The 21,111-nt window shown below is 46.7% G+C and overlaps 2 protein-coding genes across 2 annotated transcripts; both read right to left on the reverse strand.

Moving 5' to 3' along the window:
- Window positions 1-3,816: 3,816 nt before the first annotated feature.
- On the reverse strand, window positions 3,817-20,304 carry mrpl27 (mitochondrial ribosomal protein L27). Its single transcript, XM_054736409.2, has 4 exons — window positions 20,158-20,304; window positions 19,981-20,091; window positions 5,681-5,748; window positions 3,817-4,221 (listed from the first exon to the last, which is right to left on the reverse strand). The coding sequence occupies exons 1-4, from the start codon at window positions 20,192-20,194 to the stop codon at window positions 4,015-4,017; spliced, it is 423 nt and encodes a 140-aa protein (XP_054592384.1). The 5' UTR covers window positions 20,195-20,304; the 3' UTR covers window positions 3,817-4,014.
- Window positions 12,287-19,974, reverse strand: LOC107395241 (histone H2B 1/2-like). The gene has a single exon (XM_054736410.2). The coding sequence runs from the start codon at window positions 15,620-15,622 to the stop codon at window positions 15,230-15,232; it is 393 nt and encodes a 130-aa protein (XP_054592385.2). The 5' UTR covers window positions 15,623-19,974; the 3' UTR covers window positions 12,287-15,229.
- Window positions 20,305-21,111: the final 807 nt, after the last annotated feature.

A 21,111-nucleotide genomic window follows, 5' to 3' on the forward strand; every position in this document is an offset into this window, starting at 1 on the left:
TGCTTTCAGTCCTCAGTTCTGGGAGAAGATCCAAGGGTAGTATAGACTCGGCGGAGTTTATACTATTCTCTTCTCCTCGTGTGCTCATATTTGGTTATGCTCTCAATTCATCTTTGGTATTTTCCTCACTTTTGGTATTTGGATAGACTTTTGGTAACTCGATTTCGGACCGGCATTTTGACCTCGATTTAGGATCTCCCCTTTTGAACATTTATATATTTATTATTCTCGGTTTTCCTCCCACCCCCTTCTGGGGTGGCGCTTTTCATTTCCTCCCCTTTTGATTGTTGCTCCTTTGGTTTTGTATATAGCATTGTTTTTAGGTTCTTTGTAAATATCCCTTGGTTTTGTAAAAAAAATCCTTGGTTTTTAAGCGACACAGCACTTTGTTATTATTTATCCACACACTAATTTTATTACTCCCCTCCTCATCTCTCCTAGAAAGCCGGGGACATAATAGATGCTTCTAATCTTAGCACTATTCCGAAAGTGGAAAAAGAATCCTACAAACCTGTTTAACCTGGGATTTGAATGACATGTCCTGATCAAAGATAACATCAAGGTTCCTTACTTTGTTCTCAGAGACTAATGTAATGCCATTCAGGTCAGGTGATTGGCTAAGCAATTTCCTTTTCTGGATTTCTGGTCCAAAGATGAGAACTTCAGTCTTGTTTTGATTTAAAAGCAAAAAGTTTTGAGTCATCCAATGTTTTACGTCTTCAAGACAAGCCTGTAATCTATCCAACCGATTAGGTTCATCAGGGTTAACGGATAAATGTAACGTGAGATGATTGCTTACATATTTATTAAAATAATCCAATAATATGTGATGATTCCATGTAAATATGAAATATCAACCTGATTGATTTTTGAATGTTTAATCAGAAGATTCTAGTTACTTTACTTAATCGGGGACCATAAACATGCTTCGTATTAATTCAGTCAGTATATAGTTTATAAAAATGAATTTAATTATTTTTCCTAAACTAATGATTATACATGACAAGATATGAATGGAATGATGGATATAAAGTGGATTAATGTGATCGATGGTGTGTTGTAATGGAACTAGATGTTTTAGCAAAATCGTTCAGATTTCCTGTGTCTCAGGCCCTGTCCACACGTAGCCGGGGATCTGCCAAAATGTAGATATTTTTCTACGTTTTGGCCTGTCATCCACACAAAAACGGATCTTTTTAAAAACTCCGGCCAAAGTGAAGATCTGCGTTTTCTCCGTTTTGGGTGTCTGCGTGTGGACAGACAAAACCGGAGTTTTAAGGTCCGCAACGTCACTTTCCGCGACAAAAAATGCTGACATCACGTGTGCGACCTGTGTTTACACTAGCCGACAGCATGGATGCCCTCAGAGCTGCGCTCGCTTTATCAATTGTCCAAGCGCTTTCTGCTTGTTTGTTTTTGCAAGCGGAATTACTGCTCCTGGCGGAAGACCACAGACGAAGGACGAGGTTAAGAACGGGGGAAGTACTGCCGCCTACAGGTCTGGCATGTCCATAACAACGTATTTATCCGGGTACGTGTGGACAGAGTTTTTTTAAACGAGGTGGTGTGGATGCAAGTTTTTGGAGGGGCGGATATTCGTTTTTTAAATAACCCGGCTACGTGTGGACTAGGCCTCAGAGAATTTGTGAAGTGTGGGTTATGAAAGAATTTGGGTGCATGTGTGTTAAACTACAGATTTGTTTATAAGAACCATCCGACACAATCTGTTGAATCTATGCACCCTTATGTGGAGATACCCATTCAGATCCAGGGGATCACAAGGTCGGGATAAACATGGACCTCGAGGTACCAGGAACCCGTAGATTAGCTCTGACACGACACGTCTAGTCTTGAGATGTCTCCAGGTCACGACAGGAAGCTGGAATGCTTTAAACATCTTTGGTACGTTCTTTGTTTGGCTTCTAATTCCATTTTTGGTTCTTTTTTAAAACATAGGAAAGGTTTCTCTTTACCTTGCCTTTGTCTGCCGGTAGAATAAAAGGCAAGGTAAAGAGAAACCTAAGCTGGAATGCTTGTTTGTGTCTCAGGCTGTTGTTGGCTCTTAAAAGAGCCGTTTTGTGTCTGTATTACTTGCAGCATTGCAGAAAGGCTTTTGACTGGATGTCAAGAGATGGTTTCAAAACGGCTTCTTCGATTTGGCCGAAACGGGAGTCAGCTGGAAACTGAATGAATCGGGAAGTAATTGCTGTTTTGCCAAATTTATCAACAATGTGGTTTTAACAAATCAGAATTTGACACGTTTGAGGGCTTTATACCAAAAATACCTCAGATCCTCCGAGAGGTTAACTCTTTGTAGGAATGAGAAGGTTCACGTCAATGCTAACATGAATAAGTGTCGTATTATAATGTGTGTGAGTAGAGTGATAGATTAACTTGTTAAATTAAGCACATACTGGTCTGGTGTAGATAAGATCTGAAATGGATCAGTGCAGGAACAATATTCATTTTAAAGCCATCATTGGTTTAAGCACAGATCATTCAAACATTTGATTTAAACATCTTGTTCATACAACACATATGATTATCCTAACTTATATGTTTTAAAATCACATAGGAACTTCAAGGTGTTCAACTTTTATTTAGAGTGAAGATTCAGCAGTATGGCATGAGGCCTTGAGGAAAGATGTTTTGTCTTTATGTCTGCAAATGAAAGGTTTTTTTTCTGATCAATTTGTGGGTGAAAATTTGACCACTTGGTATGTTATATAAATACAACTGTGTATCATCAGCATAACAGTGGAAGTTTATCCCATGCTCTCTAATGATTTTACCAATTGGGAGCATATATATAGTAAAAAGAATTGGTCCAAGCACTGAACCCTGTGGTACTCCGCTAGTAACCCTGGAGTATGAAGATGATTTGTCATGTACATTTACAAAATGAAATCTGTCAGACAGGTAGGATTTAAAACAGCCTAACGCTGTTCCTTTGATCCCTACATCATGTTCAAGTCTTTCTAAAAGAACATTGTGATCAACTGTGTCAAAGGCAGCACTGAGATCTAACAAGACTAGAACAGACACAAGATTCTTATCTGAGGCCATGAGAATATCATTTGTAACTCTCACTAATGCAGTTTCAGTGCTGTGATACTCTCTAAAACCAGACTGAAATTCCTCAAACAGATCATTAGTGTTTAAATGCTCACATACTTGGATGGCCACTATTTTCTCCAGGACTTTGGATAAAGATGGAAGGTTAGATTATTGGTCTATAATTCATTGGGTCATCTGGATCCAGAGAAGGCTTCTTAAGTGAAGGTTTGATTACAGCAACCTTAAAATCTTGTGGTACATACCCATTTACTAAGGACAGATTGATTATATCTAGAATGGGGGCAGTAACCAAAGGAAATGCTTCTTTAAATAATTTGGTTGGGATTGGATCCAAAATGCAAGTTGAAGGTTTAGATGAAGCTAATATTTTTGATAACTCTGAAAGCTCAACTGGATCAAAACGGTTCAAGCACAGATGAGGTTCTACAGTTACCTCTGATGCCAGGATAACATCAGCAGCAAAGCGCCGTGAAGTGGATCGCTCCCAAAAATTGCAGATGGGGAATAGCTGGAGCAGACGGAAGGCTGGGTTTTTGCCAGTCTTGTTTTGTGTGCATACATGCAGGTGAGAATGTTCTGCTTAACATTCTTATGTTGGGACTGAATATTTTATCCATCAGTCACCTCAGCTTCATGAACACAGGCGATGCAGGTGAACCACCCGTTTCTATTATGACCGAGATGATGACTGGCAGATGTCCTCCTGCTGCTAGGTTAAAGGATGAAAATAGAACAATGTCCACATAGACAGTATGTTTATTTGTGTTACTAAATCACACATCAGTTTCTTGCCTCAAATGTGTCAAATTAAAAACAAAACAGCCTGTTTAATCCAGAGACAGCAAGAGACCAGGAACTATCTGAGCCACACTGATGTGTGTTTGGCTCTGATCTCAGATCAAAACGGTCACAAATTCTGTCCTCATCCCGAAGTAGTCAGACCAGGTCCACCAACCTGAACTTGCCCTCCTGCTTGGCTGGCAGGACATTGATGAAGGTCTTATAGAGTACTGCGCCTCTGGGCAGCTTGGTGATGACTTGCGTGGCCTCTGGACTACGTGGGGAGGGTATGTAGACCTCCTTGGTGAACCTGACGTGGCCGTCTTCCAGAGCATACAGAGTATTGTTGGTCCCTATGCCCACCTTCAAGACAGGGATAGGAAAGTATCATTACCAACAGTTCATGTGGTGTCCAGAGTTTCGTTTATCTCAATTACAACTATAGACGGGTTTTTCTCACACTCAACACAACAAACCGAATGAGGGGATCTGGGGGATTTCCACCCTGGAGGTCTGCCTGTGTTGTTTTTGGAAGTCCTCTTAGGTTTGGTCTTAGTCTTCTGGATGAAAATACTTTTAGTTTCAGTCAATTTTAGGGTACTAAAAGTTAGGTTTTCAGGTTTCTATAGGCCGGCAGTGCTGTGAATTTCATATAAGAGAATTTATACAAATAACCAAATTCTGCATTTCACCAGGGATGTAAATTCATTCTAGTTCAGGTCGTGTCCTGTCTGCAACCGCAGCAGAGTTTAAACGCTCATAAACATTTAGATGTGACACAGGGCTAAAACTATCGTGTTGCTGGTTAAAAGAGCGGAAAAGAAACCAGGCAGCAGAAAAATTATCTCGATCCACTAATGTTAAGATTGTCTTAAAAACGTCTATCTGTCCAAGATCATCACGTTTTCAGGAAGAAACATGTTAATATTATGAATAGAAGAAAAAAAAACCTCGTCACCATTACTTCTGATCGTGTCAATAAGCGGCTGTGTTTACCTCGTCAGCGTCTCCTTTTGCCAAGAGGAAAAGGGGTCAACTAAATCTTTTAGCTTGATGAGGAGAACACTGGTGCAACCCATTAAAGTCTAGTCATTTTCTGCACACCTGAGTCAGTGGCTAAATCACCTGCTGATTAAAATCAGGTGTGTTGGAGCAGAGAAACCTCTAGAACAGGGCTCTTTCATCCATCTGATGCGGCTCTGTGTGCTTGTAAAATAATAAATTAATATTTAATTGTACAAAGTTTAATTACAACAATCCAACGAGACAGAGACTGGATTTGTATTCTCAACAGTTTAAACATGTTTTAGAAGGAGGCGTGTGTCACGTGTCAAAAAGCAGCACCTGCTCGATGTTAAATCCACTAACAGGGTGAAAAATGTCTAAATGCTGTAGCCAGACGGGCTACAGCTTCTGGATCAACTCCATACAAACTGTTTTATTACTAATCTTCTGTGGGAAGATCACTTTAACGTACATGAGCAAACAACCTTGGTTGCTGTCACCTGTTGTGATCGGTTGAAGCAGCTCTCAGCTGTTTTAGGGTAGGCCCCGCCCACAACGCCGCAGCTGCTGCAGCTCCCAGTGTTTTGTTTACTGTGGGAAACTGGTAAAAATGGCTCTTTGACGGGAAAAGGTTGCCGACCCCTGCTCTAGAAACTGCTGGACGTGAGCCCTGGAAGACCAAAGCTGGACACCAGCGTTGTGAAAAGGAACAGTCTTGTTTGCTTGTCTCACTTGTCAGTAGCAGCTGGACGCTCTAGGTGGTTCTGAAACAGACTGAAGTATTAGTCCATGTTAATGATTTTAGATTCTAACTTACATGTGCCCCGGGGTGATATCTCAACAGCCTCTGTGTTGCCAGGATGTTGCCAGCATGGACAAAGTGACCTTTGAACAGAAAAACGATGATCAGCGCCACTCAGCAGAAAGACTAGAGAAACTAGAGCCAGAGGCAGAAGTGAAATGCTTCTCCAGATGGGAACCAGACCCACAACGCTTTATGTGCTAAGCTAAGCTGGTGGGAGTGGAGAAGGTCTTTGGAAAACTAGGGAAGCAAGGGGAAACCAAAGGGGTGGGCGATACGGCCTAAAATCTATATTGCGATATATGAGTTTCTTTTGTATACCGTAAATCCTCTAATACAGGCCCGGGCCTGTATTTGACTCAAGCTCATCAAGCTCCAGGCCTTTATTGGAAGGAGGACCAGAATTAGAGGCAGGCCTCTATTTCTATTTGAGCAAAATGAACTAATGGTTCGCTGGAGTTTTTGACAATTAAAGTAGTGCCCACATTTTCAAAGTTAAACACATTTCTTTTAACAACGGTAGTTTCTGCTTCAGCCCTCTCCCCCCTCCCCCTGCTTCAGCCCTCTCCCCCCTCCCCCTGCGCAGCGGCCGCAAACTCACTGATGCGCCTGCAGCCTCTCAGAGTTCCTGCTGCTCTAAACATTGAAATAATTATTTCATTTTCTGTTCCTCACTTCTGATTACCTTCAATGGTGTCTGTTTGTTGCAACCAGCAGGTACAAAAACTAACTTGTTTTTATTTGACTATTTTTCTGTCCTGCCTGTTTATTATCTTCCTGCATCTCCTCTCAGTCCTAAAGAGAAACTGCTACCTGGGTTCATATATATTCACCTCATGAGTTACCTTTGAACTGCAGTTCTAAAAGATCTACCGACCGCTAAAACAGCGGAGTGCTCGCCGGCCACATCAGTGATTGGTGCGTCACCGAGGACAAAACAGGTGATGCGCCCCGCTCCACAGCAGCGAAACGCATCAGGCACAAATAAAAGAATAAAAGACAGAAAACATAAAAGGAAATGAGCCGACATGAACGATCGTGTGTTAAATTAGTTTTTGAGGTGGCGACACCTGATTTGATAATGTTACTGTGGCAGTGCTCAGGACGCAGATGTCTGGAGAGCTTTGCATGTGCAAGCTGGTTAAGGTTAGGATGGGGGTGAGGGGAAGGTTAAATTGTAAGAGGGAAAAGGTCACAAATTGGTTAAATGTCAGTTTTACGGCGGGTGTCGGTACCGACGCTCTGGCACAGCGCGTTGCCTCCCGACGCGCAGGAGCTTGTCACCTGCTGACAGCAGGCTGCTGTCTTTTCCGTGGACTGCATCTTGCCGGTCATTATCACGTGACAGCGACTAGTCGATGACAGGCATAACAAGTCACTATAGAGCGGTGAAGTCGACTAGTGACTAGTTCATACAACCCCTGCTACTGCTCCCCAGAGTGTTCTGCAGCATAATCAGCACGTTCTCTTTGAACTTGATATCAAATTTTCGCCTCCGCTTCGTCTCCGCACGGTTAAAGTTACCCTTGCGGTCTATCGCTGGCAAATCAAAAGTGAGACGATGACACAACCGCCCCCCGTACTTGCTTGTTACCACATTCCACCCGGCCACAATAAAAAAACGGCCATTATTCACCTCCGCCGACTCCGGCCAAAATATGAGACCCGGCCGTTAATTGAATACAGGCCAATATTAGAGGATTTACGGTATATATCAAAAACTGTTTCTAAACATACTCACATACCAGATACAGCAGAATAAACACACTTCAAAAAGTAAAAAATGCCATTTTAAGAATATTTATTGTGTAAAAATCAAAAAGCTTTACAAGTAATATTTAAGATGTGTAACAGATCTTTTTCCAAATAATGGAACGCACCATTCTTCAATAAAAATTAAAATTTTGGATATTTTAAACAAAAATATAAGTGAAAGTTATATTAGGGTCGCTCAGCCTCAGCCCAGGGCTTAAAAGGCTGAGGCAGCCAGAGATAAGAGTGAGGCCCCCACTAAAAAATATCATCCACAAGAGGATGAAATTCATTCAAGCAGGGCCGATGAGGTGCCATAATGCGTTCACTCAGCCTGCTGAGGTCCAAGCACTGAACGAGTGATGGATCCTGAAGACACATCTCGTAAATAATAACGAGTAAAGGAACAGGGTGAAGCCCATGAAGCAGCCTGACAAATGTCTTCCATCGACACACCACTGTGGGGCGCCACAGAAGAGGAAATCCCTCTGGCTGAGTGAGCCCTGAGTGTCTCGGGGGATCCCGCCCTGCTGATGTGTAAGCGAGTGAAATGGCGTCACATAGCCAGAGTCAAAGGCGCTGGGCCAACAGCGCTTGCCCAAGGGAAGACTCCCTGTAGTGCACAAACATGATTTGTGAGCGGCGAATCCCTGAAGTGCGTGACACATATCGTGCAAGCGCGCGCACCGGGCAGAGAAGATGAGAAGTCGCCTCCTCATCAGAATTATGGGGAGGAGGAAAAAGTCCAGCCAATGAAAATTGACCTGGATTTGAAGGAAGTATTAATGTTTTGGGGCACAGAGGCTGGGTTGGGGCATAAAACAGCAGACCCGCCATCTTCCCGGACCCTGAGGCATGCGAGAGCCACTGAGAGGGCGAGTTAGGTCGCTCACTCTCTTGACTGATGCCAGTGCCAGCAGCAAGGCAGTTGTGACAGGAACTTGAGTGAGACCTGGTCCAAGGGTTCAAATGGGGCTTCAATAAGCCACGCAGAACCACCGTTAGGTCCCACTGGGGAACTAGCGGGCGGGACACAGGTCTGTTCCTCCTGACACCTTTTAGAAAACGTTTTGTGAGGGGATGACTGAAAACAGACCCATCACCAAAATCCTGGTGACAGGATGAGATAACTGCAGCATATGTTTTAACATTGCTGAATGCGAGGCCCCTGTCCGTCCGTACCTGCAGAAACGATAGGACATCTGCCAGCTGGCAGGAGAGCGCTTGAACATTCCGCTCTGTGCACCATTTCTGGAAAGCTGCCCATTTAGCAGCATAAGATGTGATGGTAGAAGGCACCCGCGCACTCTGAATCATGGTGACCACATCATGCGGCAGCCCCGAAAACCCTAAGTGTGACCGCTCAGCGGCCAGACTCACAGCCGTTGGCCTATTTCTGGAGGATGTTTGATTATCCCATCCGCCTGGGGAGGGGCGTCCTCCCTTTGCGGGAGTCTCCACGGGGAGCCGGACAGTAGCTCTTGCAGGTCCGGAAACCATGACGCGGACAAGCGTCTGGGAGCCACCAGAATTACCGAGAGCTGTTCTGACCGAACTCGGTCCAGGAGACGGGGAATCAGAGGGACTGGTGGAAACGCATAAAGGAGCGTTCGAGGCCAGGGCTGGTGGCAGAAGGCGTCCGCCCCGAGCGGGGGTTGGTCCCGGGGACTCAGGGAAAACCACAGGCGACACTGAGCGTTTTCGCGAGCCGTGAACAGCTCCACAGACAGTTCCCCGAACCTGATCCAGATCTGTGATATCAGTGTGGGATGCAGACGCCAGTCGGAGTCGCGGGGACCCCTCTCGACAGGATGTCTGCCGCTACATTCAGGATCCCCAGAATGTAGGTGGCACAGCAGGTGGACATGTGCCCAACACAGTAAACCTGTGGCTACACGCAATAGTGGGAGGGATCGAACTCCCCTTGGCGATTTATGTAGGCTGCCGCCACCTGGCTGTCTGTGTGAACTTCGACATGACGGCCACCGAGAAGGGCAGCAAAGTGTCTGAACGCATTCCTCACTGTCATGAGCTCCAACACATTTATGTGCTCGTGCGTGTGGGAGGGCCAGCGATCTGCCGCCGTATGGGACAAGCACGTGCTCCCCACCCCAGACAGTGACGCATCCGTAAACACAGATACGTGTGACGTAGGACTTCCGATGGGGACCCCGTGTGAGAGGATGCAGGGATTCCCCCAGTGAGCGAGGTCCCCGCCCACTGAGGGGGGAACCCTCAACATACGTCTCTTCTGACATATCGGGTGTGCCCGGAGGCGGATGAGCGTTGCAGGCGCCTCGAGCGCAACAACCCTAGTAGCACCGCCGAGTGGGCTGCAGCCATCATGCCCAGAAGTCTCATGACTAACAGGGCTCTCACGATCTTGCGGGGTTGCACGCGGGAGATCACCGTGGTGAGATCTGCCGCTCTCACCGGCGACAAACGTGCTCTCATTAGGGAGGCGTTCAGCTCCACCCCGAGAAACACAATCGACTGGGATGGAAGGATGGAGTTCTTCCCCCAGTTTATAGAAAACCTCAGGGTTGACAGATGCTCTGTTAATTTCCTGGTTTGCTCTGACGCCTCGTCCTCGGACCGGGCGCATCGGAGCAGATCGTCCCGGTAAAATAAAACCCTCGTTCCCGCCGTGCGCAGTGGCTGCAGCGCGGTCTCCAGACATTTAATGAAAGTGCCTTGCGCGTGGTCGCGACAGCGCCATGACATCCCGTCCCTCCCAACGCTGTGGGGGAAGAGGGATGAGTCGGGCCTGGCCGTAGACTGGGGCCGGAGCGCAAATGGAGCGCACCCTTACAGCAAGCCGTGTAACATGACCGATTCCGACTGTGTGAACATGCGGATGTGCTGCAGTGCTTGGTGCGGGGAACATCATGTGTGAGGATTCGGCAGAGGGTTCTGCAGAGGACTGTAGGACTGTGCTCTCGATGTGACGTTTTTTTGGGTTTTATTTCAAAACCAAAATCATTCAGAGTTAACATTACAGTCATAAGCACACACATTCCCCCCAACGAGTCGTTTTCGTGGTTGTTTTCGGCGAGGTTCCTGTGACGGAGACTGCCAAGGCTGTGTCTGCTGGCTCATTCGGAACCGTTGGCTGCCAACTCCCTGGTCCCGCCTCAGCTGGGCGCCTGGAGTTTCCGCGCCGTTCGTCCCATCCTCTGGGGGAACGGCCGGAGTGCGAGGCTGACCGAGAGTGGACCAGGTCTCGCACCGTGGCTGAAAGTTCAGCCGTCGTCTGAGCCCTCTCGATGACGCTCGTAAGATGGGGACCAAACAGAACGTCAGAGGTGATGGGGCCTTCCAGCAGCTCCCTGTGCAGGTGTTCAGGAATGGAGGGCAGGGCTTTGAGCCACAAGGCCCGCTGGATAAGGGTCTGCCAGGCAGCAATGCAGCAGAACCGGTGAGTACAGCCACGCACAGATTGAGGATGGCATCAGCAGTTTTAGTAATTATGGTTTCCGACTCGACAGGAGCGTCAAGCTCCTCCACCATTTTGGAAACCCCAAAGGCGAGAAGGCGATGTTATTTCCTGCAGCGCCGGTCTGGAAGGTGCACTGGTGTGCGCGATCGGCGAGCTGCCTCAGCAGCTGGTCATGCTTAGAAGAGGGAACTGCTCGTGGTCCAGCGAGGTGGTTCTTGGCCTCGACGCCACACAGCGAGGCCAAGTCCGGCTCCAGTGAGGGGACGGATGGCCAGCCCAGGTTGGAGAAGCCCTCGACCTTGGTAATGGGCACATATGTGGAAATTGGCGCCTTGAGCTCGGCAGGCTCGGAGAAGGCGGCGGACCAGCAGCTCATGGCAGCGGGGAAGCGTGGCCAGACGGGGTCTGGACAGCGCGTCTGTGTCGCCCCGAAAATTCCCGCCAATTCATCTGCCTCAGGCGGAGCCGGTTCTGGAACGGCTAGCCCCTTGCCGGCCGCAGCCGCGGAGATGATGGCGGGCAGCTCCTGGAGCAGTGCTCTAACTGCTGGCAGGGAGGAGCGAGAAGCCACTGGGGCAGAAGGACCCGCTGAGCGAGGCTCGTCGACCTCCGTGTTGTACAGGAAGGAAGAAGGGCTATGGCAGCCAGCCTCGTGGTCGACCTCCGTGTTGTACCGGAGGGAAGAAGGGCTATGGCAGCCAGCCTCGCGGTCGACCTCCGTGTTGTACAGGAGGGAAAAAGGGCTATGGCAGCCAGCCTCGTCGTGCTCCTCGCGAGGCTCGTCGACCTCCGTGTTGTACAGGAGGGAAAAGGGCTATGGCAGCCAGCCTCGCGGTCGACCTCCATGTTGTACAGGAGGGAAGAAGGGCTATGGCAGCCAGCTTCGTCATACTCCTCGCTGTCGATGACATCGTCCAGTCGGTAGGAGCCAGCCGGCTCCTGGCCGACGTTGAAGAACTGCAACGCCTTGTCCAGCGAGTACATGCCAGCCACCGGAATTTCCTCGTCGGCGGTGGGGGTGAAGTACTCGACCCGGCGGACCTTTTCAGCCATGGGCAGAGCGGTACAAAACGGGCACGAGGCCTGGGGGTCAAGGCCAGGCCAGCGTGGTGAGCCCCAAGACAGACCTCACACTTGTCGTGCAGGTCGCCGCTGGAGATGGAGCCCATCTGGCAGGCCGGGCAGGTCCTGGCGTCGCTGGACATGGTCGGTGAGTAGATTTTTCTTGTATAATTGCTCTTAAAGGAAGCTCTTAAGCTTGGCGTGAAGAGAAAACGGAGGCGAACAGTGGAGTCGCTCCACTTATATACCCACAAGGGGTGCCCACGTGGTGGGCGTACATTGAAGCTCTTCATGATTGGCTGATGCTGAGATCACCCTTCCAATAGCAGCTCGCTTAAGGGCTAAGACTAGACGAAATAGAACAAACATTTTTCCTTCTTTCCTGATTACTTCTTTATATTGCACACAATAAAGCTGCCCATATTAGAACTACAAACTCTCAACAGAACACATTTCTAACCTGCAATATCAACTGCAGATGTGAACATTAAACATCAGCGTTTGTGCTCCTTGTGAGCAGTGACTAAACCTTCCTGCACATCAGAGGTTGTTTGCCAGGAACACCAGTTTGTTCACAGTCTCAGGCTTCAGTGCAGATCTGTGACATGTTACCATGTTGCCACTGGTGCTGAATGCTCTTTCTGAGGGGGCACTCGTGGCAGGAATACAAAGGTATTTCTTGGCTAGGCTTGCCACCCTGGGAAAGATGGCCTGGTGCAGCCGCCGCCACTCCAGTGGGTTAACATCTCCTCCAACGTCCAGTGCTTGCAGGTAACTCTTCAGCTCAATTTCAGTCTCTTCTCTGTTAGTGAGGACAGCTGGGCCGGGCTGAACAGATTCCTTCGTGAAAAAGCTGCTCAGAGTTAGTTTACTCCTCTTGGGTTCACTTTGGACGTGTCCAGCAGCTCCTGTGCTCGTGTGGGATGGTGGTGTCTTTGTGGCAGACGCAGCTCGTGTTTCTAGCAGTGCTTGAATCTCTGCTGCTGCTTTTGTCATGATGAACTCTCTTCAGTTATCAGCTATATATGATGATCTGAGGCGTGGGTCGACAAAGGAGGCCATATGCAGCAGGTCATCGGTTGCAGGGTCTGAGTACTTCTCATTTAAATACGTGAGGATGGTTCTCTTCATGCCTGCTGTCAGGTCTGTGCCATCGTCAGCTAGAGGAAGAACTGTGTTGTGTAGAAGGTGGAGCACAGGTTTGACATACGACACACTCGCATGTTCCTCTCCAGACAGAGCATCTGTGAACTCCACCAGGGGCTCGAGGGTTTTGCTCATAGATTCTAACACATCAATGTCCTGCCAAGTTGGTACCAGGTGCCTGGTTCTCCTGTCTGCTTTCAGGACCTGGGATATGGCCTTCTCTTGTTCAAGCAGCCTCTGAACCATCTGTTGACGAGAGCCCCATCTTGTTGGTGTTTCAGTTATGAGGCGGTGAGGAGGCAGGTTGAGCTCAGCCTGGGCATTAGCCACTTCTCGTTTTCTCTCCAAGTGTAAGAAAATGCACTCACAAGCTTCTTGCACTTGCAGATTGCACGTTCAACACTGGCGTCTGTCACACTTCTCTCTGAGGACAGAACTGGACGTATTAACAGTAGTCGCATTCCACATGCACAATATCAGTGTCAGAAAACATCTGGACCAAACACATCAACGTATACAAATACCAGAATAACCTAATCCTGAATAAGCCTGAATTATCTGATGATTAAAAAACACCACACACCATACTTTATAACTCTATATTAATTAATAACAGTAATTATATAATAATAACAGTGTGAGTGAGTGAGTGAGTGAGTGAGTGAGTGAGTGAGTGAGTGGAGTGAGTGAGTGAGTGAGTGAGTGAGTGAGTGAGTGAAATCCTGTGGAGGGTCACATATAACCAGGGCAGGGTTAATATAATGTGTTTGGTTTAGTACTCCAATGAGTACCTACAATAATTAATTAGTAACCACCAAGCACTAACCATCAGATATTCTCTCCCTGTGGTGGTGGGTGGTGTGCACCGGTGTTTTGACACCCTCGTGCTTCCTTGTCGAATATTCCTACCGCAGCGCACGGTTCATTATAAATAGGTGAAGTGATATTACTCAAATACAGAAATGTAGAATAATTATCAGCAAAAGAATACAGTGTTTGTTGTGATTTATTTATGAAAAAGACCGTGTCATGATTCTGTGAATGACGGTAAACAATGGGAGAACTTTCTTGTTTACAGTATATTAATGACATTTTACAAGCTAACTGTCAGGTAAACCTGCAACAATATAATTACTTCCAAAGGAAGAGCGTCTCTTCAGGTTAACAGCCAGTGACAAAATAATAGGTCTGTGCATTTACCCAAAGTAGCACATATCGACGACTAGCACCGGGTTTGGTCCATGAAAGCTTGCATACGTCACTCAGCACTTGCATATAATGTCGAACTAGGACTAAAAGAAATGTTTAACCTACCGCTGGCGAGGTGCAGCCTGTGACCGAAGAACTGCAGTCTTGTCCGGTCATTCAGTTCCACTGCTTTTACAATATTTGCCCCATTGTCGGTGGTTACGCAGACTTGGAACTCTTCTTTAAGTCCCCATGCTTCCAGTGCTTCCTTTAGTCCTTGAGTTATCAGTTTCCCAGTATGATCCTCAGGGAAATAGGACGCTTGTAGGCATCTGCTGCACAACTTCCAGTCTTCGTTGAAAAAGTGGACCGTGAGGCTAATGTAAGGCTCCATTGTGCGACTAGACCACAAGTCCGTCGTAGTTGCATAGTGTTTTATTCCTTGGAGTTCTTGCTTTACTTGCTCGCGGACTTTCTCGTACAGTTTTGGCATCTCTGTTTGGCTGAAGTGTTCGCGGCTCGGTACCTCGTAACGTGGATCGAGTGTCTTAATCGTGTCCCGAAAGCCGCTTTTCTCCACTGTAAGAAACGGCACCATGTCCTTACACAGGCACGTGCTAATGGCATTTGTAACATCAATCCACCGTTGATTATTTCTCTCATGCTGAGTGCCTTTTGCAAATGCTTGTAAAATATCCATCTGCTGGTGTGTAGGGCCACCTTTTTTCTTACCGCTCGACTGACTGGGCGTTTGTTGAGGACGCAGTTTTTGGCTTTCTTCGTATTCCACAACGTGCTTCGTTTTGAGGTGGTAAAACAAATCAGATGTATTCCCTCTATTCGCTAATACTTTCTTCCGGCATACCTTGCAGGAGCATATATTGTTATGCTCCAATCCGACTCCTTAAAGTCAAACGAAGTCCAAATGACCGATGTTGCACCGGTCTTCTCTTCGAGAACCTCCTCCTCCACACAATTTACTTTGAGCTGGTGTACTTGGTGACAGCCTTGGTGCCCTCAGACACTGCGTGCTTAGCCAGCTCACCAGGCAGCAGGAGGCGGACAGCGGTCTGAATCTCCCTGGAGGTGATGGTAGAGCGCTTGTTGTAGTGCGCCAGACGGGAAGCTTCAGAAGCGATGCGCTCAAAGATGTCGTTAACGAACGAGTTCATGATGCTCATGGCTTTGGAGGAGATCCCGGTGTCGGGGTGGACCTGCTTCAACACCTTGTACACGTAGATGGCGTAGCTCTCCTTCCTGGTCCTTTTCCTCTTCTTTCCTCCCTTGCCGGCGGTTTTAGTCACCGCTTTCTTGGAGCCTTTCTTGGGCGCATCTGCAGCTGATGGTTTTCTGACCAACAGGTCTGGCATAAATAACCCAATGTCTAGTCACGCACTCAGGTCCAGGTCGTGAATGATCAAACTGCATAATGATCTGGGAAGGTCCTGCCTTTCTCTCCTCTGACTGGCTAGAAGGGCCCTCCTTTGATTCGCTATTTCATTTAGCAGCAAATCGTCTTCCCCGACTAAGGAGGGAAAAGAACAGCATTCCGAGAAAAACACCTGCTAGTACAGCTACACTTTAACAGCATTAGCTTGCCTGTATGCGACCATGTCACGAGCCTTATTTTAAATAAAATACAAGCTAAACGTGATCAAAACCCCAAATAGTTTGACGAAAAAACAGAAATGACATTTCTTCCTGCTTTCCTGATTCATTAATTATTTTTATGAGTTTTGGTTGGAGGTTTATCTTTTTCTCTGCCTCTGGATCAGCTGACCCACTGTTACCACCAACAGGACTTTACTGTGGTTGTTCTGCTCAACACCAGACTCCTTAAACCAAGAACCTAGTTCTGACTTTAGCAGCGGGGGGACACACAACTGGCATGAGGACGGGGAAGGGGGTCTTTACAGTAAGTATACAAACATAAGTCTGAAACTACAGCCTAGAGGCTTTTATGCAATGTCGGAAATGCGGAACTGTCAAGTACACAGGTGGCAGGAACAGCCAATCACACGTTAGCAAGTATCAGCAGAGCCAATAGATGAGCTTCTGGAAGGTTCAGATGGGAAACAGGCTTCAGCACAAGCGGTTGTTTCCCTCTTGGTCCTAGTGCTCATCAGTGTCAGTTTAATTCAGCGTAACGTTGGTTTTGGTCGGTAAAACGTGCCGGGGATAAAAATTGGCTTTGGTCACGCTCCGTCACCAAGCCCTCCGCTCCCAACCCCAGACAGACAGCAGTGTGACTTCAGCAGCGAGGAGACAGGTCCCAGTACTTCACCAGTGTGGCGATATTTTCACTCTTACAAGTCTGACAATAAACAAACAACGGTGGTTTGAAACAGAACCGATGAAAAACCAGTCTGGTAATGCAACCGACATTTTACCATGAAGTGATGGCCTCAGATGGCCGGGCTGCACTTAAAATATATTCTATATTTTTCATATAGTTTTCAATAATTATTGATATTGATATCAGTGTTTTTCCTGGCTCAAACTGAGGCAGAGGTGGTACCATCCTGACCCTGCGCCAGCACACTCTGTGCATTCAACTGCCTCACCTTTTAAAGGCAAAATATGATGAAAGGCTCAATAATTAGCATTAGATTGGTGTTTAGTTCCTTTTTCCCGTCTGATATTTATAGTTAAAAATCATTTTAAATATTTGACCTACATTTCAGTAACATGTTAGGTTTGCATTAATAACACTCACCTTAGTCTAAATAACACATAAATATATCCAGTAACATATAATGCATTTCATTAACATGCATTTGTGTTGGAAATGCTAATAACATTTAATTTCTGCTGCTAACAATGTAACGCTGGCATGTCTATTATGTACGGGTTAGCAATAATCCAGTTCAAATTATGTTCAAAGATAGAAGCGTTTGTGAATTATATAATACAACGGCTTGCCGTACTTCCTGCGCCAGCAGTAATGTGACCCGTATCTGCAGCGGTTCTGATCCGTAGCGCTGCAGGATGCAGAGTAAACAGGATGGGGGGGACTTTTCATCCGCTCTTAGTTTTACCATCATCATATATTTTCCTGTGCGCCACTTGATCGTGAGACTGCTACCCGTTAGCTTTAGCATTAGCCAGTCTGCGTGTAGCTGCACTTTTGATCCCAAACTTTGGACCGGTTCTGCCTTTGCTGGTTCCTTTATTTTCCTCCACTGCATCCAGATGACCACACTGTGCGCCAGTAAAAAGCATTTTTCTTACACGTAACTTACTTTTGTTCAATAAAGTTCTGGGGAAAATATTAATTCAAAGATGTTGCCGCATGAACCACAAACGCTGCGAGTTGTGAAGCGTGTTCCTGCCACGAGCCGCATCACCAAGCGGAAAGTGAATGCGTCAAGCATAAACCAAGCTTAAAACGGCCTCTAGCCAACCAAAACTGTAGTTTGTTCCTTTAAAACAGGATTTCTACTTCAATGCTCATGTCACGTTAGTGCCCCCTACTGGTCGAACTGGGCATTTGTGTTCAGGTTTGCATGGTCGCTAAAGAAACTCAGAACTGTGATGAGGCTCCAAAATATACCCGTCCATCATCGAGTCCATCCTCACCTCCAGGGTCACGTACGTGGGGACCACTGCGAGGGACAAACAGGTGAAACGCAGGACCCTGCACCCTCCCACCCACGGCTCTGAGGCTGCATCGCTGCTGTTCCAACCACTCCCCGTGGGCAGGAGGTTCAGGTCAATCTGGGCAAGAACCTGAACACCTGCTAACCAGTTTCACCATCGGACCTGAACCAGTCACCCCATGTTTCTGTCCCAGTTCTAACGTTCTGCGTTTATTATGAATAATCTCTTATTTTAATTGACGTTCTCTGTGAAACTGCTTTTTTGGATGAGGGAATACTTAGAATGGACTAAGAGGGGAACTATCCCACCTGCCTTTAAGAGCAAGTCACCCCCTACCAGAGACTTAAAGAGCAAGTCACCCCCTGCCAGAGACTTAAAGACCAAGTCACCCCCTACCAGAGACTTAACTCCGCTTCCTGCTTGAAAAATGCAACGGATGCTGTTGCCTGGCAGACTGAGGGTGGAGCCGCTAACACACACACACACACACACACACGCACACACACAGGCTCTCAACAACATTATGACATCATATGGTACCAGCTGACGTCAGAGGGTGCTTCTTAGCAAATAGCGAAGGCAGATTTAGATTCAAATGCAGTGCAGAGTTTCTACCGGATTACGGTGCAACAGCAACAGTTTTTGGCTGAGTATTTAAACTTTAACCAAGATGCACTAAAGTGCCAAAATATTGACTACACGTGTCTACAGCACGACTAGACACTCATTTATATAATTTATCAGCAAAAACAGTTGACTTGGGGGGTGACTTGCTCTTTAAACTTTCAGTCATCACACACTGGTGACACTCATCTCCGTTTCTGAGCCATCCCTGCAGGGAGCTGCAGCTGTGGCTGGGCTTGGGAGCCATGGTGGTTTAGCGCCAGTCCAACCTCTTAAACTAGGCTGACCGTATGTCCTCTTTCCCCCGCACATGTCTAATCTTCATTCTCTGTCCGGGGCGTTCCTACTTTGATCAAAATGTCCGGTTTTTCATGCAGGAGCAGGGATCCAGTTATGGGGGCTAGATATCTTCCAGGGAAAGATCCAGTTTCTGCCTATATTACAATATTTATGGACTCTCAGTGCAGCGGGGTTCTGTTGAGTGGAGAAGACGCAGAGCGCTGATCGTTGGTGCGCCCGCTGCATCCGGCAAACTTTGCAAAGCAAGAGTTTGGTCTACTTCACTAGGCTAGAGGAGATGCAGGAAGATGAGAGACAGACAGGACAGGAAATAGTTCAATAAGAACAAGAAAGTAAAATGTAGGTAGATTTATCTGCACTACACATTTTTACCTGTATAAAACAATAAGTTATACACATGTAATATTTATACATCTGATACAATTCAGATCACCTTCACAACTCAGTCACACACCCAGGGCCGTTTCAAGGCATTTTGGGGGCCAAGGCAAAACGAAACACCCCCCACCCCCATAACTGGGCTCCCCAGAAGCCTCTGTGTAATTCATGCCCTCTCCAGTAGTGTTAGTTATACGGTGTTTATAAAAGCCCCTCAGACATTACTGACATGTTCTAATATTATCAGATGAAAAAGTAAATTATCAGACACGCTGTCTCATCTGCTGCTTTTCTAAACTTGTAAAAAGTAACAAAACCATTTGAAAGCCACTATTTGTGGATTCTCTGAAAGTTTCCATGGAGTGTGTGACAACTTATTTTTTCATTGATCCTATCGTCTAATCTCACAGCTGAAACAAGCATCCTTAATAATCTGTGCACAGGAAGCTTACCGATGCTGTAGTAAAACAAAAGGTATAATAATTTATTATTAATAAAACCTTGTTGCAGCACTAAAGCAGAAAAATGAGATTTTGCAGTAAATATGCTAAATATTTACACATGAATTGTTTTAGAGCCCTTTTATTGGCAGAATCTGATATTAATGTTAGTTCTTCACCTGGGGAAAAAAATGGTCCTAACGTGGTCTGTGTGGTTTTGTCATAGTGTGACGTCATAGGCACAGATCCCCTGTCCTCTATAGGAAATATGGCCACCCCGCTTCAAGCTGAGTGTCAGGGAGCCGTGGTACGACCCGACCCGGACATGACCCATCTCCAGTCCCAGGGCGGTCACGTGCATAGACCACTGAGAAGGTAAACATTACCATCCTGCTTCTTGAAGCCATATCTGCGTCCGGGGCTGTTCCCTCCGGTGTTCTTGGTGCTGCCTCCAGACTTCTTAGACGCGAACCTCACCGAGGCAAGCGGCAGCAGGGCTGAAAGCAACGAGACACGGTCAGGTCCAGCCGCGGCGGGAGCGTTACAGAGCTGGAAGCCATTACCTGTTCGGGACGGCAGCAAGGACCACAGCGACGCCATGTTTGGTAGTCACGCCTGTGCTTCTACGTCACATCCGGTTGTTCCTCACACCCTTACTTTTTCTTCACACACACACACACACACACACACACACACACACACACACACACACACACACACACACACACACACACACACTGTGGTTAAAAACCTCCCGAGGTCTTTTTTGTAACATGGTCGAAGTCACGTGATGACCGTGACGTGACGACAGAGCTCAGTGTTTCAATAAAGTGTTTCTCTAAACAAAATAAAAGAATTAACCGTTTCATGTACGAGTTCGTGGTGTGTTCAGTTATGATCATTCATTCATTCGTTCATTCATTCATAAGTACTTTATAGTAGGTGTGACAGCGGTCTGAGGTATGACAGGTGGTGCAGAACGGGCTAGGCGGAACTTTTGCATGTGTGTAAATAATATCTGGTAAGTTATTATTAATCACGACTTCCCATTTCAGGCCAGGAGTAGTTTTGCTGCTAGACCATAAGGAAATCATCAGTCAGCGACTAATTCTGAATTCCCTGGAATGAACCTGATGATGATTCACTACAAGAAAAGAAGGAATTTGCATTGTTTCTACAACCGATGGGTAAAAAGTATGTGTCATTAACCTCGCCATTACATCTTATGGATAAATGTTATCAAAAGTAACTCCTCTGGCTTTTGCGTATAATGGAAAAATTATGTAGCTGCGTTTGATTTGAAGTGTTTGTAACAGAAGGAAATTCTTCAGTCCTCTGAGGGAATCACAAGGTGGGTGCTGCTGATGCTAGAGAAGATGTAGCTTTGATCACAGCCTTAACATGAAACGTGACCCTTTGGAATTCTGTTTCCGGCGTCGGGAGGCATCTGGTATTCCTGACAGGACGGGAGCAGGTTACACGAGTTGGCAGTGGGAGAGAACCGTGCTGTCGGAAGA

Source organism: Nothobranchius furzeri, chromosome 16, assembly GCF_043380555.1.
Source record: "Nothobranchius furzeri strain GRZ-AD chromosome 16, NfurGRZ-RIMD1, whole genome shotgun sequence".
Classification (NCBI taxonomy): domain Eukaryota; kingdom Metazoa; phylum Chordata; class Actinopteri; order Cyprinodontiformes; family Nothobranchiidae; genus Nothobranchius; species Nothobranchius furzeri.